This window comes from Schistocerca nitens, chromosome 7 (assembly GCF_023898315.1).
Source record: "Schistocerca nitens isolate TAMUIC-IGC-003100 chromosome 7, iqSchNite1.1, whole genome shotgun sequence".
Lineage (NCBI taxonomy): Eukaryota > Metazoa > Arthropoda > Insecta > Orthoptera > Acrididae > Schistocerca > Schistocerca nitens.
In genome coordinates this window covers 74,981,585-75,001,122 of record NC_064620.1, presented here as the reverse complement: position 1 = coordinate 75,001,122, position 19,538 = coordinate 74,981,585, and the positions used below count along the sequence as shown (strand labels likewise).

Genomic DNA, 19,538 nt, shown 5'->3' with positions numbered 1-19,538 from the left:
TAGCTAGCCGACCATATTGTGTTTTCCATGATGTGCTTTCTCCGAGGATACGGTATTAAATATTTATTCGATAGGAAACAAGTTACAACTTTTGAATGCTGAGCCCTATGATGCGTTTTGTGAACGTATGTTATCAAGGGGGAACCCGCCATACGTAGCCCTGTGGTACAGTCGAACTTGTCATGGTGAAAGAAAGGTGAAAATAAAGGGTCACCAGTTTGTGGCTAAGTTGCCAACATTCAATAGTTTGCGAACAAATGATAGTCAATGTTTTAACACTACCGCATCAGTCCGCTGGCGCACGTGTATCCACATGAGCTGTCTGCACAGTGACTATGCCCACCCCACGAATCAGTAGTGTACAGAAACGGTTTCATTTTTACATAACTTGTTGGACTCGAGGACAAAATTTGCCACTGACTTATAAGAGGCAGATACTGATAGCAACAGTATTCTAGAAAGTGTAATTCCGTGTAAATTGTGTTGGTGAAAGATGTTTTTAATAATATTTGAAATGCTGAGTTCTTTTATCAAGAATTCCTTTGTATTGCACGATGTCACAAAAAATACTGATTCACGTACTTCCACGTGGTTTTGAACACAGGGCGCAAAAATTCGTAGCCGTGCTATCCGCTGCGCTACCATCTCATCTAGATACACACTGCGCAAAAATGCTGATAAAGTGGCAATGAAGCTTTGACCCTGATTTTCTGGGAAAAGAGTGACTGTTGGCACCTGAGCCAAAATTGTTGTCCCTTCATTTTCGACTTCCGTTCACCCGCCGAGTGTCGATTATCAGAGTGCGACCTATGGTGGATTGTTAAACTGATTTTTCTTTTCGCCCGTAAACTGATTTTGAACATACAGATGGAAATAAATTTTTATCTTCGTTTGTATCATTGCGTTTGAGGTAGTTCCAGCAATTATTGAGTTCCACATGACCTCAGAAATAATTTAAAAAATATTTTCTCACGTAAGTACTTTGTTCGCTTCCCTGAATGATTAATAGACCTTTCCACTTTGCCATGTACCACTGGCTAAAAACAACAGTGACTGTACTGGAAGCAAAGGATTCTCGTTATACCGTTTCCCACGAACAGCGTTTCGCAGATCTCCATTCTTCAGTTTTACGACGAATTGCTGAGGTGAAGAATTTCGTGAATGCTGATAGAAGTAACATTTTTGTCTTTGAGCTGAGTAGTTAACCCTGTTAAAATGTTTTTCATTGAACTCTACAGAATATTTGATGAACATATGCCTGATCTTAAAGAGCTCCTTTTGATTCTGTTTAAGGTTACACGTACTAAAATATTGACTTATATGTGTGAACGGTACATGGGCGTTATTTGTATCTGTGCAGCAATCGTTATGCCATATCGTACTTCATTGATTCTCTGTTTCTTGATTTCGTTACCGGCTGAGGGGGCGCAGTGGTTAATGCACTGCGCTCGCGTTGGGAAGAGAGAAATCGAATCTCCACCAGACCATCCAGATGAAAGTTTTCGATAATCTCACCACATCGAATTAAACGAATTCCTTGGCGCTTCCTTTGAAGCCGGTAAGGCGAATTTCCACCTCCACCATTGTCAATTTGAATTTTTCTCCGCGTGTAATGACTTCGTCCTCGACGGGACATTAAACGCGACCCTCATTTCTTTTCGAATTTGTTTCATGAGAAGTAATAGTGAAACACTGCAGCTACGTTTTCCTTTATATTGAAATAGACAAGTCGTTCTTCTAGACACGAAGACATACACATTTAACGTTATATCGTTTTGACGGGTTAAATCACGAAGTTGTATTGGTTCATAACCATCTGTTCAGAAAAATACCCCACACTAAGTATAATCTGTTAGTGAAGTTCGGCACATGAGTTGTTAAAATTAGTTTGATTTCATTACTTCAGGAGTAAAGCACTCAGTTTCCAGAAATAATCCTTACGTTAATGTGAATGAACAGCCTCTAGCCGCGTTCTTGCAACATGATATTAAGTTATTTTACCGTTAAAGCACTGAACTGGCTTTTATATTTTCATCAGAACTACCTAGTTGCTGAGGCGATTCAAAGGTTCATAGTCGATACTTTCTAACCTACGTCCTCAATTATTTGTTAGCTGTATTCCCATTTGTGTCCTCCTGTTCAGTTTTTACCTTCTACAGCTCTCTCTAGTACCATGGAAGTCATCCCTGATGTATCAGCAGATGTCCTATCATTCTGTCCCTTCTTCCTGTCAGTGCTTCTCATATATTCCCTTCCTCGCCGATCCTGCGGAGAATCTCTTCATTTCTTACTTTGTCAGTCCACCTAATTTTCAACATTCTTCTGGAGCACCACATCTCAAATGCTTCGATTCTCTTCCGTTCCGGTTTTCTCACAGCCAGTGTTTCACTATTCGATACTACTTTTAAAGTGGGAAAGTCTGATAAGGCGTTAGACGTATCAGAAGAGCTGCTGGGAGAACACGTGTCTAAAATATTCCAACTTTTTAACCAAGTACGTAGTGGTTGGTGATGGCTCAGATTCAATTTCAGAGTTAAGAGGATAGATTCCCATGTCCTGCTAGACGTAGAAGCTGGATAAATGGACTGGACATAACGTGGTTTTTCACGAAAAATTATTTTGTGTGGTAATGTTTAGAACATGCCGAAACCTCACCCACGTACTTCAGTGAAATACTAAATGATGCGTTTTATTGCACTGTGGTGTAGGCTTTTTTTTTTTTTTTGGAGCCAGGCGTTAATGATACAGTCTCTAAGTATTATACGATACATACAGACGTATCGTTGGACCTTTACCAAAATATTTCTTAGTCGAAATATTCCTTTTTCATGCAGTCATACAAGACAACAGCACAGTGCCTCGAAGATATAGTTCTCCATACGTCGAATCGCGTGTTTGATTGTGATATTTTTCTGGCCCGTATGGTTTTCAGACTATCTTGTTACTCAAAATTATCTTTATCTCATAAGGCAGCGAAACGTTTGTTCTCCCACCGTTATTATCAAATATAGTAATGTTATGACCATCTCGAAAGTTGGTTTGAACTCCATTTGCTTTGCTAGGCCTGGTCCCGTTGGAGGTGGTATGCCGCTGCGTTCCTCCAACCTGCGAACTGACTTAACTCAAACAATGGGGAATATAAAATTTAAAGTGGTCTCCGAGCCAGGTGCGGCTCGGCGTTTTTCACATTAACAAACATTGCCAGAGGTGAAAGATGTGGTGTATGATAGATAAAAACCCTAGGACTGCCTCGAGATCGAACTAGATATCTTAGGATCCGTATTTTACCAGTGATCCAGCGAGCCACAACATTTTAAAGCATATGAGCCCAAATAACTTTATATACGACGTAAATATTCGGTCGTAAGATGGATGCTGTGGGTAATTAGCAGACTTGTGGTACCGCAATGTCAGTCGCTGCACTCGAAGACATACCGTCACGCCATCGTTTCTTGCAGACTCAATGAAGACGTTAATCATGCTTGTTTTAAGCCAGAATGTTAAGTCTTTGTTGAACTCGTACTTTATGCAGGGTTTTTAAAAGGCCTCTGTAGAATTTATTTATTTTCACTATTACAGTTTTTGCCTGCAGGCGATTATCAAATGGTACACTGCAAAAGACTGTGCTTTAGCACATGTCAAACTTTAAAAACACTCTGACAAGGCTACATGTTGTCGTACCAGAGCCATCTATGACATAAATCGCAACAAACCACTGTTCTTGTACATTGTTTGCATTAAAACTGAGCCTACAATACACCACTAGGTCGTAATTGCGATAATCAATATAAATAATTTCTACAGTCAGTGGCGACTACCATGTCCTTTTAAAAGCTTTAAGTGACTGTAAAGCCAACCACGATAAGTTAATATTTCTGCAGGGTGTTCCTCCATTTAGCCAACTTCTCGATCGTTTGTTTGTTTCGTGTTTCCACAGGAAGAGGAGCTTCGAGCGTCGAAGGACCCAAAGTATGCTCACCTGAGCGATGACCTGCACGTGGAGATAGCGGCGTTCGCGCCCCCCGCCGAGGCGCACGCCCGCATAGCGTACGCTCTGGCAGAGCTGCGCAAGTACCTCATCCCCGACTCGAACGACGAGATCCGGCAGGAGCAGATGCGCGAGATGGAGCTCATCCAGACCGTGTCCGGCGAGCCGGGCGTGCGCGTCCAAGACGCCGCCGCCGCCGCAGCTGCCGCCGCCGCAGGACGGAAGGTACTGTTGCCTAGTCAACCCCTGCTGGGCGGCAGCCCGTACCAAGCGAAACAGGGTTTAGCCGCGCACGACGCTGCCGCAGCCGCCGCCGCCGCCGCCGCCGCTGGACGCAACCATAACCCTGTAAGAAATTCTTTAAATTTGACATCATCATTTATGTTTAGTCAGTAATTTTATTTAAAGTGGTGGGAGTGCACCATTTTATTGCTGCAATGTGGCTGCAACACACAGCAATATTGCAGTATAGCCCGGCATTATTGGTGATGCAGCCAGCTGTTCCAGGGGCGGGATGGCTATTATAAACAGAGGGTGTTCAGAGTGCTGCAATGCGGGCTGTATACGTCGCAGGACGCTGGAACATCGTAGGTATGTTCATTAATCGGTGCACTCGCGGAGTATGATGAACAAAATAGTTGTTCCACTTTCTTCCACCAAGCGAAAATAAGGCGGTGTAATTAGCCATAAAGCGAAATATTTCCTTTTGATGTCAATATGCTGTTTGTTGCTTGGCGACACGTGTCGATTTCTTATATGAAGAGACTGTTGGTATAAAGGGTTAACAAGGTTGAAGTTTTCCGTACGAAACGAAATGGCTATTGAGAAGAAAAGTGAACTAGGTGCTGTACCACAGAGAGGGAGGCGGCCCATTCCCGGGGCAGTTGTTGCTGTAGCTATAGCCGACCTGTAGCCAGTGCTCCAAGAATAGCTCGATGTAGTCATAGGGTCGAGCCGTGCACATCTGCTTTCATGCCTCGCAGCTAATTTGCAGCAAATAATAACCTGCAGCTGTGATCCTGCAGTCAAACAGTCTGTGCTTTGACTAGAATTCCGCTTTGCTTGTAGTAGGCGTAATAGGCATTTTGATATTGGTACTTCGTGAATTGTGTTCTGTCGTGTTGTAAAAATAACCATTTGTTCCAAAACAGTGACATTTATTTGGTGTGTTACAATTGCTGCAATATTAGGCAAGCCTATTTCATTTTATCTAACGGATCTGTTACCTGGCGCTCTCCGGCAATTGCTGAAACGAACCTATTTCTAACAGGTCGTGGGAAAATATTGCGATGGTTGTTTGAAAAGCGTTACTTTCAAAGTAAATTTCCTTTTACGCAAGATGAACTATGTGCGAGAATGTAATACGAATTTCTTAAATTACAGAGCGTTTGACTCTCATATAAAAATCAACTCTTTGAGGACGACTATTTAGAAGAATTTCCAGCCCAGAACATCAGACATTCATGTCGTCGTCAAAAATTTTACTGGCACATTTATGTGATGTGTCTTAAAGTGTAACACACGCAAAAAAGATCAACATTATATGTGAAAGCTTAGCTTCTCTTGCAGCTTATTAATCTTAGAGACCAATATTATATGTGAAGGCTTTTCTTTTCTTGTAGCAAGGCTATGCATGTTAATTTAAACCATTAATTTTTCCTTATTTGTATGTTCGCGCTACATAACAGTGATGTTGCTATTGGCTGACTACATGTCCTATGCTCTGAATACCCACTGTTATCCGCTGGCGAGATCATGTGACATGAGCTATGACGCTTACAAAAGCGCATCGCAATCTCGATTTCAATGCTTCGGAAAGTAACATGCGATGTTTGGTGGAATTTGAATTTATACTTTCGTAATACGAAAATAGGCAGTGTACATGTTGCTGTGCATGAAATGTCTTCCCAAAAAGTGTTTTTTTCCCTGGGTTTCGTTTTCTAAAGTGCCAGGAAATTCTATGCTGGTGTATAAAACTGTAATCAAAGGACTGATAAGTTTTACAGTTCCGAGGAAAAGTATACTGTCACTTAACACGGAAAAAGTGTATTTTCACCCGGGAGAAAGTGCATTGCCCGCATCTCGTGGTCGTGCGGTAGCGTTCTCGCTTCCCACGCCCGGGTTCCCGGGTTCGATTCCCGGTGGGGTCAGGGATTTTCTCTGCCTCGTGATGGCTGGGTGTTGTGTGCTGTCCTTAGGTTAGTTAGGTTTAAGTAGTTCTAAGTTCTAGGGGACTTATGAGCACAGCAGTTGAGTCCCATAGTGCTCAGAGCCATTTGCACCATTTGAAAGTGCATTATTAATGGGGAAATCCGGGAAAAATAGTGGAATTTATTTTCCTTGTCGGCGTATACACCCTGAAACAATAATTCCATCTTGACAGAAGTGTCTTTTCATTCTCTGTTGAATTGTGGTGTCCACTAACACATGAATTTGACCACTTTTAAATTAACACACTTCTTTAATAGCACTTGCTATCGACACTTTAATAAAGCTACTGGCAAAATAGTAAACTGTTCATTAAATAAATGCACAAGTATGACAAAATATGAGGTATTGATGCTGTGTTCATTTGCTATGTAAATGTGGAGAATACGATGTTCTCGCAAACATTTCCATAATAAAAAGATATAAACGGTGTAATTAATCAAAAATAAAATAGATACACATACATAGCTGTCCAGGATGATAGCTGTTATCTGAGATACTGGATGTTGAAATCTCACATAGCGTTTAAAATTTGTTAATTCATAGGTTCATTGTGAAATTGTTCATTCACTGTTCAATATTAATTTGTATAGTTCTAAAGGTACTGAAATTATTCTTGTGTCGCTGGATGCGCCTCATTTTTCTGGGATTGCTCATGTATTTAGATTTACGTTAATATAATACTGTAAATTGTTATACTCTCTCAAAGAGCCATAATGTAACTGTCTTTAAGATTGACGCTGCTATTTCTTTGAGCATTGTCTCTTGCCAAAATTCTCCATACTGGGATTAACCCACATCTGGTCCTTTGCTGACACATCTGGCTTGCAAGTAATGGCCGCAGTGGCCTGCTCAGTCTGTCACGAGGCACTCTCCACCCTAGGGCCACACGTTTTCTCAGACAAATTCACCTTACCTTGTACTAATTCTAGGTGGACGACTGGCTCATCTACATACATGTAAAATTACAGAGTGTTCTGAGATACTACTTGGGCTGATGAACACAGTGTTCATATGGCACAGTACAAACAAAGAAGACCTTGAGGTACAGCTTAGACAAAATTTACAGAAATATAGCAAGGATTACAAACAATGTGGGAGCATATTTTGGGAAGTTAATGAAAGGATGAACTAAATGTGATCATGTTTCACAAATGGAGGAAGTCTGCTAACCAACTCAATTCTTGTAGCAAAAAAAATAATTTGACTGTGCAGATATTAATTCCACACTACAGATCAATGTACTGATTGATTGGTCTCCTCCAGTTGGTACTGATTGATGGGGTCTCCTCCAATTGACGGGATGTTAGACTCTAATCTTCCTTCCTTCTGATTGATTGGAAAATGCAGGACATTTTACTGTGGTTAAGAAACCCGACAGAAGATTAGAATAGAAATTTGGAATATGTTTTGCGTAACATTGACTAGCTGATTGGGTGTACACATTCACTGCAGGTTATCGAATAACAGGCATTCACGCTACAATAGACTGCACAAAGCCATTGACTTTCAAGTTCAGAAAACTCAATATACTCTAAAATTACGTCTCATATTACACCTACTGCGAATCAGGGTGTTAGAATAGGCCTGAGGTATTCCTGCCTGTTGTAAGAGGCGACTAAAAGGAGTCTCACACGTTTCGACCTTTATATCATGGTCCCCTGTAGGGTTGGACCTCCAGTTTTAAAAATTTTGCCGAAGAGCGAGCCAATTGGGGAAGGGCGCCTTACTGGTGCATTGTGTCAGTCATGCGCTGAGACCTCTCACGTCCTTTGTCGACGTGGATCTGGTCTTCCGCTCATTCTCCAGTTGTTGGGCGAGGCCACCCTGCTGGGTACGTTTTCTTATACCCTCTGTGCAGTATCACTTTCTGCGCTGTCGACGATAATGGAATTCTTAGTTCGTTTGCTTCTGATATCCAGCATAGTAACCAGTCCGTTTTGGTGGGCCGCCATTTACCCTGTTGGTTGTAGCCCCATGACCACACAGGGATCGCTCTGCTGATGCCTGCGCCGTTAACTCGCCACGTATGCTAAGGAGTAGATGCTCATCACCCTGGGGCATTGGGACTCCCAGCAATGGCTATCCTGCCAGGTGTTCTTTGCTGCGGCTGGCTGACGCCCATGGGGAGGGCCCCTGATCGGAGTGGGTGGCATTAGGGTGGATGACACGCCATGAAGCGTAGTACGTCATCTCTTGCTGATGGTCAAACTAGCAGTCTCTAAGCGGTCAAGGTCTAACTTCAATGCTGAGAAATACGACCCCAAATCGTCCCCGCCCCCCCCCCCCCCCCGCCCCAGTCACACCATGGGAGAAACGCCAGGCTAAGGATGGCATCAAAGCTTATTCATCCCAGTACGTTGTGTGTACGAAAGTTGATGGGAATCTTTCTCGTCAGTGAAACCTCAGTTTTTTATGGAGCATTTAGAGGACTAGTTTGGGTAGGACGAGGGCTTGTCCAAAATGCGGTCGGGGTCGGTCTTGATGAAAACAGCATCGTCTGCCCAGTCACGGGCACTACTCGCCTGTGACAAGCTGGGACCTTCTTTTGCAGTCTGACGATGAGCTGCACTCCAATCTAGAGCGGCGAGTTGTTCATTTCGCCCGGCGCGTCCACCGGGGTCTGAGGGATAATGAGGTTGCCACCGGTGCCTTCATCTTTGCCTTTGAAGGTGACGCATTACCCGAGAAGGACAAGGTGATGGTCTACCACTGTAACCTAAAGCCATATACCGCTCCCCCGATGCGGTGCTTTAAGTGCTGGAAGTTCGGCCATATGTATTCTCGCTGCACTTCCAGCATCATCTGTCGGGATTGTAGACGTCCTTCACATCCCAATACTCCCTGTGCCCCACCTCCCATCTGTGTCTACCGTGGAGAGCACCATTAGCCTTGCTCACCAAACTACAGGATTCTCCAGAAACAAGGAAAAATAATAGAATACAAGGCCCTGGACCGCCTGACATACACTGAGAGTAAGAGAAATTATGAGACGCTACATCCTGTGCATATGAACTCAACCTACGTGCCGCTATGACAACGGTTCCCCCATTTTCCTTTCCACTGCATACTGTTGGCTCTCAGAGTCGTGAGACTCCACTTACCCCCTTGATGGTGGGGGGCACTTCTCTCCTTGTTGGTCCTGCACAACCTACTTCAGGAGCAACACCGCTCCCCCCCACCATCGGGGACGTCAGTCCCCACTTCCCAGCCAGAGAAGCGTAAGTCTTCTTCAGCTCCTCTTACCAGGAAGGGATCCCTTGGGTGACTCTCTTCCCAGGTTCCTACCAGTGGCAAAGCTCACACCCACCAGTGGCTGAAGCAACCAAAGGTAGCTAGCCATAGTGCTTTACGGTCCTCCTCAATCGCTGAGACTGAATCAGTGAAGCCCTCAAAGCCGGACAAACCTAAGGAGCAGCGAGAGAAACCTAAAAAGACCCCCAAGAAACAAGTCACTGCAGTGGCACCCACACCACTACTACCTACAAGCTCTGTGACTGAGGATGAGGTGAAGATTCTGGCGCCCACTGAAGACATAGATCTCGCTGGACCCTCAGACACAATGGATGTCTATCGCACAGGTACTCCTCTGGTGGCAGCAGGTGACCCTGAGGCGTAACTGCCTCATTGAGTGTGTAATGTCTTCCCAGTCTCAAGATCACGTAATCCTCCAGTAAAATTACGGCGGTGTTTTCCACCACCATGCTGAGGTACGGCAACTTTTAAGCTCTACAGCTGCTTTCTGCAGCCGGCCGATGTGGCCGAGCGGTTCTAGGTGCTTGAGTCTGGAACCGCGTGACCGCTACGGTCGCAGTTTCGAATCCTGCTCGCATGGATGTGTGTGTTTGATGTGCTTACGTTAGTTAGGTTTAAGTAGTTCTAAGTCCTAGGGGACTGATGACCACAGATGTTAAGTCCCATAGTGTTCAGAGCCATTTGCTTTCTGCATTGCCCTCCAGGAAACCGGGTTCTCGGCATTGTGGACCTCTGCCCTTTGTGGCTATAAGAGATACTACAGGAACCGTAGCAACTATACTAGAGTTTCAGTTGGAGTTTGCGTCTATGTCCTGAACTCGGTATGTAGCGAACCTGTGGCCGTTCAAAACCCTGTTGAAGCTGTGGCTGTCAGGATAAGGACGACGCAGAAAATAACTGTCTGCAATGTATACCTTTCCTACTTTTAGGAGATTTTATTGCGCATAACCCCTTGGGTGGTCGCTCCATTCTTACTGGCCGAGGTAGAGGGGTCGAAAATTTACTGTCACAACTCGACCTCTGCCTCTTAAATACTGCGGCCACTACACATTTCAATACGGCACATATTCGTCTATTGATCTCTCAGTTTGCAGTACTTTCCTTCTCCCATCTGGAGAGCATATGACAATTTGTGTGGTAGTGGCTACTTCGCCATCTTCCTGTCACTCCCCTGGTGTCATGCTCACGGACGCCTACCCAGATGGGCTTTAAGGAAGTCAGACTGGGAAGCCTTCACATCTGCATCTCCCCCACATGGTGTCATGGATCATGTCTTTTAGCAGGTCACTGCAATGGGCGCTTCTGCGGTGGAAAACGCGAATCCTCGTTCTTTAGGTTGACCCTGGCGCAAGACAGTCCCTTGGTGGTCCCTGAAAGTCGCTGAGGCAATTAAAGAGCGTCGGCGAGGTCTACAGCGACTTAAATGGCACCCTTCTCTAGTGCACCTAATAGCCTTTATGCAGCTCCGTGCCCGCGTTCGCCAGCTTATAAAATGACGGAAACAGCTGTGTTGGGAGAGGTAAATGACGACTATTGTGTGCCATACGTCACCTTCCCAAGTCTGGACGAAGATCAGACGTCTTTTTGGGTACCAGACCCCACAGGTGTTCCTGGCATTAACGTCAGTGGCGTGTTATCTACGGACGCAAACGCGATTGCCGAGCACTTCGCTGAGCACTATGCTCGAGCCTCTGCGTTGGAGAACTACCCCCAGCCATTCCCACCCTCAAACGTCAGATGGAAAGGAAAGTCCTCTCGTTCACTACACCCCACAGTTAATCCTATAACGCACCATTTACAGAGTGTGAGCTCCTCAGTGCCGTTAACGTTGCTCCGACACAGCTCCTGGGCTGTATTGGATCCACAGTCAGCTGATTAAACATCTCTCATCTGACTACAATCGACATATCCTCGTCATCTTCAACCGGATTTGGTGCGATGGCGTCTTTCCATCGCAATGGCGGGAGAGCACCATCATTCCGGTGCTCAAACATGGGCAAAACCCGCTTGATGTGGGTAGCTACCAGCCCATCAGCCTCACCACCTTTCTTTGTAAGCTGTTGGAACATATGGTGTGTCAGCGGTTGGGTTGGGTCCTGGAGTCACGTGGCCTACTGTATCCATGTCAGGGCGGCTTCCGCCATGGTCGCTCTACCACTGATGATCTTGTTTCCCTCGAGTCTGCCATCCGAACAGCCATTTCCAGACGCCAACATCTGGTCGTTGGCATAAAGCATATGACGCGACCTGGCGACATCACATACTAGCCACATTGTATGATTAGGGTCTCCATGGCCCACTCCTGATTTTTATCCAACCCTTGCTGTCGCTCCATACTTTCCATGTCCAAGTCTGTGCCTCCCATAGTTCCCCGTATTCTGGACAATGGCATTCTGCGGGGCTCCGTATTGACTCTCTCTCCATTTTTAGTGGCTATTAACAGTCTAACAGCAGCTGTAGGGCCATCGGTCTCACCTTCGCTGTATGCGGATGGCTTCTGCATTTGGTACTGCTCCTCCAGTACTGGGGTTGCTGAGCGGCGCCTACAGGGAGCCAATCACAAGACGCAGTCATGGGCTCTATCCCACGGCTTCCAATTTTCAGCCGCGAGTTCGTGTGTCTCGCATTTCTGTCGGTGTCGCACCGTTCATCCAGAACCAGAACTTTACCTTAATGTCGATCCACTCACTGTAGTGGAGACATACCGATTCTTAGGACTGGTTTCGACGCCCAATTGACTTGGCTACCTCACTTTTGTTAGCTTAAGCGGTGGCAGCACCTCAATGCCCTCCGCTGCCTGAGCAACAGCAGTTAGGGTGCAGATCGCTCTATGCTGCTGCAGCTCTACAGAGCCATTGTTAAATCCCACCTTGACTATGGGAGTCTGGTTTGTGGTTCGGCGGCGCCCCCAGCGTTGCGTTTACTCGACCCAGTTGCATCACTTTGGCTTTCGCCTAGTGACGTGAGCTTTTTAAACGAGTCCAGAGGCCAGAGTCCCTCCATTGAAGGTTAGACTTGCACAACTGCTCGATAGTTAGGTTACACATGTTTGTAGTTCACCTGCGCATATGAATTACCGTCTCCTTTTCCCAACCATGGCGGTTCATCTCCCGAATCTACGGCCCAGGTCAGGGCTTAAGATTGCGGTTCACGTGCGTTCTGTCCTATCTGAACTGGAATCCTTCCTGATACCACCTCTCCTCGAGGTCCATTCACGTACACCTCGATGGCTCGATGGTCACGTAGGCTTTGCGTATGTTTATGGAGAACATATTGATCATCATTCCTTGCCAGATGGGTGCAGTGTTTTCACTGAAGAGCTAGCGGCCATATCTCGTGCTCTTAAGCACATCCGCTCAGGCCCTGGTGAGTCATTTCTCCTATGTACTAACTCCTTGAGCAGCCTACAAGCTATCGACCAGTGCTACACTCACCATCCTGTGGCAGCGTCCATTCAGGATCCCATTTTTGCCCTGGAATGGTCCCGTCATTCAGTGGTGTTTGTGTGGACCCCAGGACACGTCGGAATCCCAGGCAACTAACTTGCTGACAGGCTGGCTAAAAAGGCTACGCAGAAACCGCTACTGGAGATGAGCATCTCCAAAACTGACGTGCATTCTCTCTTATGCCGCAGGGTTTTTTGGCTTTGGGAGACGGAATGGCGTAACAGTAAGCACAACAAACTGCGTGTTATTGAGGAGACTATGAATGTGTGGAAGTCTTCCATACAGTCCTCTCACAAATTATCAGTTGGCCTCTGCCAGCTCTGCATTGGCCTTATGTAGCTAATTCATGGTTACCTTCTTCGTCGTGAGGTCACACCTCATTGTCGCTGTGGCTCATAAATGACAGTCGTGCCCCTCTTTCTGGACTCCCCACTTTCAGCCGTTCTGCGGTGAACTTTTAACTTTCCCAGCACCCTACCTTTGGTGTTTGGTGATGGTGCCTCAACAGCAGCTTTAGTTTTTCATTTTATTCGTGGGGGTGGATTTTATCATTTGAGCATTTTGCGCATGTCCTTTGTCCCTTTGTGTCCTCCACCCTAGTGCTTTATTCGTGGAGGTTTTAATATGTTGCTGAGTGGCTGGCTTCTCCTTTTTATTGTCATGGCCAGCCAGCCAGCCATGGTAATCTGCTCTCTTCTTCTGATCCCTTCCACATGTTTCTTGCATCTCTGTGGTTTTCTTGTCCAATTTTATCCATTTTAGTGTTTGTTGCTCTTGTGTCATTCTTGTGGGGTCTCCTTTCTTCCAGTTGGGGTTTGTATGTCTCGATTATCATACTCCCACCCTTGTGGAATTATTTTAATCGGAATGAGGGACCGATGACCTAGCAGTGTGGTCCCTCCCCCTCCCCCTTTTTTAAACCAACTAACCAATCATAATTACAATTCGTAAATTTATCCGTTACATTGAGAATGTTTATTCGGTACATTGAGAATGAAATCACTACACTACCAATCTGTGGACCTGTCTGTTTGTTCTACCATACACATGAAGTATAGTGCACTCTTACATAGTGCATTCTTATTTAAAAATCTCAGGATTGATCTTAAATCTTTCCTCAAAAGTGTTAATATAACAACTAGTATGATTAAAACTGACAACCAAAGAATGGAAATAAAATTATTAAAATTCAACCACTGAGTAACTGGAATACTTTCTTCTGTAGACTGGCCACAGACCAGTCTGTACTTAACAACCACCAGCAGAACAGTAAGAGCCCTCTCCACACAAAATTATTAACCATTTCCGCTCACCTGTCGTGTGAAAAGCCACCAAAAATGCGATTGTCGCTACCTGCCAACTTACGTCTTTTACCCACTGTCGCACTGTCTCTGATGGCCCTGCATGACAAAAAAAAATGGCTCTGAGCGCTATGGGACTTAACATTTGAGGTTATCAGTCCCCTAGAACTTAGAACTACTTAAACCTAACTAACGTAAGGACATCACACACATCCATGCCCGAGGCAGGATTCGGACGTAGGACCGTAGCGGTCGCGCCGTTCCAGACTGAAGCGCCTAGAACCGCTCGGCCACACCGGCCGGCCCTGCATGACATTTTGCGTTTCTATTTCCACTATTGCTATTGGCAAACTGGAGCCCCAGAGAAAAACTGCTGCAGCAGATACAAAGCTACTGGCTACTTTCACGAAAAGCCACATTTATTCATTGCACTCACACCCACCCACCCACACACACACACACACACACACACACACACACACACACACACACACCAGGTTAAATGATGGAGCAAGGTTTTTTAATGCTTCAGGCGCCCATTACTGGTAACATAATGAAAAGAAAACCACACATTTCCTTCAGAGAGCATAGTGGCACAGAAAAGCGTCAGGTAAAACACACACACACACACACACACACACACACACACACACACACACACACACACACACACACAGAGAGAGAGAGAGAGAAAGAGAGAGAGAGAGAGAGAGAGAGATGTGAAACGTGGTCTGTGAAGGTTACCGTGTACGTGTTACATGCCAGTGTCTGGTTAAATGGACCCAAAATATCCGTCTTCACTATTTCAAATGGCTTAGATGTCTACGTTAACTTTTAAAGTCATGTTTGTCGATGGCTGATGAATTGCACACAATTCATTGCATATTGGTCAATATCCTGTCGTCGCATCCTCCACCGATAATTTTTCAGCTAGTCTACAATCTGTTCTTCGCCCTGCATCTCTTGCTAACATGTGATGGTGAACCTCTTGTAGTTCTTCTTCCCTCATTGCTGAAGTGCCATGATATGTGGCCTGAACCTTGTCATCTACACAGTACCTAATTTTGCATAATGAACTGTGGTTGCATTTTAGAATGGGTGGCAGTTTGCATGAGTGGTCTGCACCTTCTGCCATTCTGCAAGGCTTTGGCTATGCTCTTTTATGACCCCCAGTTAGGCTGCTCAAACCATCTGAAATGCCATGCTTTCTACCAGATTTGTGCACTACCTCATAATCAATTTCGCTAAATTTTAATGCCCATCATCAGGTCAATGTGATTGAAGGATCTTTCGGTCCTAATAGCCACTTTAATGCCATGTGGACGGTTACAACTTCAAATTTCCTGCCTTACAAATAACAACGAAAGTAAGTGATACTTTCGATCAAGCTCAAAATCTCCTTTTATGTAGTTGAGTAATTCTGTTTGGTTTTGTGACTCGATTCATGTCCTGTTGGGTGCTCTTTACTACCGACTTTGTAACTCGGAACGCGTCTCACTGCTTGATTGCCCTCATCACGAGAGAGGATAAACTTTTTTTGAATTCAGAAATACTAACACATGTCTAGTTGTTAGTGCATTTTTGAATCCCTCAAATGGGGGACTGACAGTCAGCCGTCCACTGAAATTTCCCACCCTTCTTCAGCAAGTGCGTTACCGGTCCAGTAATGTCAGCAAACACTTTGACTTATTTTGTATAATAATTTCATAATCCCAAAAAATGACTGCAGTTGTTTCCCTGCTTGTGATGGCGAGAAGTCAGACTGTACATATCACTTTCTAGTCATCCTTGATGCCATTGTTGCTAATTACATGACCTAATAGCTCATTCCTGCCACTGCAAAATAACGCTTTTCAGTGCTAACTGGCAAGGCAATGTCGAAAAGGCATTTGCCCATATTGGTAACGCCAACATATGATAGTAATTGCAGTCTTCGGCTGGTCCTCTGCACTACTTCCTTCTGGTATTAACCACATTGTAGATCCATCGGTGAAAAACGCTTGCCCTGACTCAGACTGTCCAATGTTTCCATGATGTTTTATGTAGGGTACGCTTCCATGATAGTTCCAACGTTGAGGTAACGATTTTGGCAGTAAGACCTGTATTTCCATGTTCCTTCTGATGATATTTTGGGCATGATGACAATGGGGACTTCACATATACTACAACTCCCTTTAAAAATGCCATCATTCGGCAGTTGATTGACGGCTGTCGCTGGTGATTCTTGAACTGTATGACAAGCTTGTGTCGCAAAAAGAGAGACCCAGAGTTGCAACTTTGGCTGTCTCTTTTTGCATCACAATCTAAAAACGAGTTTCTGTGTGACATAACACGCTAGAGTTACGCATATACCAGGAGCATTTCTATGGCTACCCTATCACTCTCCTTCAAGTGCTGTACTTTTTTGCGTAATGCAGTTGCAGTGACAGTTTGCACAGGTCCACACTTGACATTTCTGAGGTGCCCTCATGCAGGGTAACCAAATTAATAACCCCTCCAGTAAAACCACTTCGTCAGAGCCAAAATCATCCACAGTAACTGGTACCAAGTACTTTCCATTCACATTTTTAGTGTGTGCCATGCCTTGCAACATATGCAAATTGTTATTATGTTCCAGTCGCTCTAGAACACACAAAATACCATTTGGGAGGTCAGTACCTACACTGCGCCTTCTGGTATTTTATATGTGAAGTGAACCTCAGTGATTGTGTGTGCTGTTTTTAATGGGTTCCACCTTCATCCTATGAGAACCTTGTGTCAGCAAACACTGATCAGCCAGAACATTATGACCACCGACTTACTATCGATAGAGACGCGTACAGGCGATAACGTCATGTTGCGAGGAATGCCTGCTAGTGTACACAAAAGCACAGTGCATGTGGTATCATTGAGAATGGATCTGTATGTAGAGTGGGGGAAGGCACATAACCAAGGGCAGATTTTGATGACTCAGAGGCTCGACACGAGCATTTCGGGGACCTGACGACTTGTCAGGTGTTTGAGGAGTGTTGTGGTGAGCATCTTCAATAAATGGCAAAACCAAGGTGAAACGACATCCAGAAGTCATGGGGTTGGGCAACCACCCCTCATTGCAGATATCGGACGTTGTAGGCTGGGAAGACTGGTAATACAGGACAGGTAGCGTACTGTGGCGGACCTAGCATCAGACTAAATGCTCGGAAGAGTACAAGTGTGTCTGAACACACAGTGCATCAAACGCTCCTCAGCCGATGACCCATCCACGTGCCAACATTAACACCACGTCATCCACATTTACGATTGAAATGGGCACACGACCATCGGCAGTGGATGTTTGCACTGTGGCAGAGCATTGATGGTCTGATGAATCCCGATACATTCTTCATTACGCCGAAAGGAGGGCGCGAATCCATTGTCTTCTGGGGGGGGGGGGGAGGGGGGGAACAGCTCATTGACACCTGTAGTGCTGGGTGGAGACATGCTGGCGGCGGCTCCATTATGCTCTGGGGAGGATTCGCATCTCTGCTCTGGGGAGCATCCATCGTCCATTGGAGCTCATGCAAGGCACCATGACGGCAGTTGCATTTTTCAACAAGATAATGCGCCATGTCACAAGGTGAGGAGTGTGATGGATTGGTTCAAGGACACAGTGGCGACTTCCAATTGATGTGTTGCCCCCCCCCCCCCCCCGATCGTCGGGTTTGAACCCGATTGAACCCATCTGGGATGTGACTGACCATGGAGTCTGAGCTCATCACTCCCCTCCCCACAATTTAGGGGAACTAGGCGATGTGTATGCAGATGTGCCAGCTTTCTCCGGCGACCTACCAAGGCCTCATGCTTGCATAAGGACATGTCGCCACTGTTACCTGTACCAGTTTTGGACACACCGACTGTTAGGTAGGGTGGTCATAATGTTCTGGCCAATCAGTGTATATTCGCAGCTGTTTCTCTCAGTAGTAACAACAGTCCGTCATGTTCGACATTGTGCTGTGAATTATAAATTTCAGTGTGATGCTTACTCAGTAAATCCAACACCGGGATTCCAGAATTTTTTAACACCAGGATTGTTCAGTGCCCCTCACTGGAATGCAGCAACACTTCCAGTTGCTCTCGACAGTTCCTCGCTTACATATAACAGTTGAGGACAGTTGACCCTCTTTATTGTCCCCTACTCCCCACAACCTGTAACACCGAGAATTCAGCCTCTTCGTACCCAGAAGGTCACGACTTTCTGCCGACACATAGCCCTTTGTCCACTAATAACTTGTATTCCGTACCATTCATTATGTCGGCCAAACAACACTCCACCTCAGCATATGTCTTTGTAGCAGTGAACTTTTCTGGGTATGCTGTTTGATGGTTGTGGAATAGTTTTTCAGTGACTTTGACCATTCTGTTTCTCATTCCTAAAATCCTGAATTTGGTGCCCTACCGTATTACATTCATAGCACTGTGATTGCTGCATTGCTTCCAAGTGTGGCGCCCCGACACTTGAGTTTTACCTTCGAGGAAAAAGCGCTTCGTTTATCCTGCACTTGGTTGCCAGCTACGTAGCAACCTCAATGGCAGAAGCAAAATTATTTTGATTTTCCACCTGCACTCTCCTCGACATGTTGGGTGGAAGCGTTCTCAAAAATACTGGCGCACTGTGTCAATTCATAAGTTTGCACATTTATTTTGCTAATCGTATCTGAGAACGTTACCACCGAATCATTCCATTTTTGGGGCATGCCGTTGAGATGATGCCTAAAGAATCTTGTTCTACTCTGTTTACTGAATTCTATTTATGTTGTTCAACACCTCATGCTGCATTATGTACGTCTTTGCCTCGCCCATTAACCATAATTTAGCCATGAGCAAACATAGTTCATCTGAACAACACTCCAGACTCGCGGCTGCTTCCAAAATTATCAGTAAACACTGACGTATCCTCAGTCGTTTTACCTGATAAAAGGGTCCGTCCGCAGCTCGTGGTTTAGTGGCTAGCGTTGCAGCCTATCGATCGATCACGGGGTCCCGGGTTCGATTCCCAGCCAGGTTGGGGATTTTCTCCGCCCGGGGACTGGGTGCTTGTGTTGTCCTCATCATTTCATCATCATTCATGAAAGCGGTGAGATTGGACAGAGTAAAGATTGGAAATTTGTACGAGCGCTGATAACCGCGCAGTTGGGTGCCACACAAACCAAACATAACCTCCCTGTATAGCCTCATTGCCTCCTGTCAGTGTATCCACGTGCCTTTCCAAAGTAGCATTAGTTTCCTCCTGCTTGGTTACATGTTCCACCCATCTTCTGACCGCTTTCAGAGTCGTCTTTGCTCGTGTTTGTGACCGTGGCCTTTTTTCATACTCTATCAACA

General features: G+C 45.4%; 1 protein-coding gene across 1 annotated transcript in view; it reads left to right on the top strand.

Annotated features, from left to right (window-relative positions):
* Positions 1-19,538, top strand: part of LOC126195479 (KH domain-containing, RNA-binding, signal transduction-associated protein 3-like) — a 580,765-nt gene that overhangs the window by 496,290 nt on the left and 64,937 nt on the right. The window contains exon 4 of the mRNA XM_049934109.1: positions 3,938-4,336. Within this exon, the coding sequence (XP_049790066.1) occupies positions 3,938-4,336 (399 nt within the window). The remainder of the gene's footprint in view (positions 1-3,937; positions 4,337-19,538) is intronic.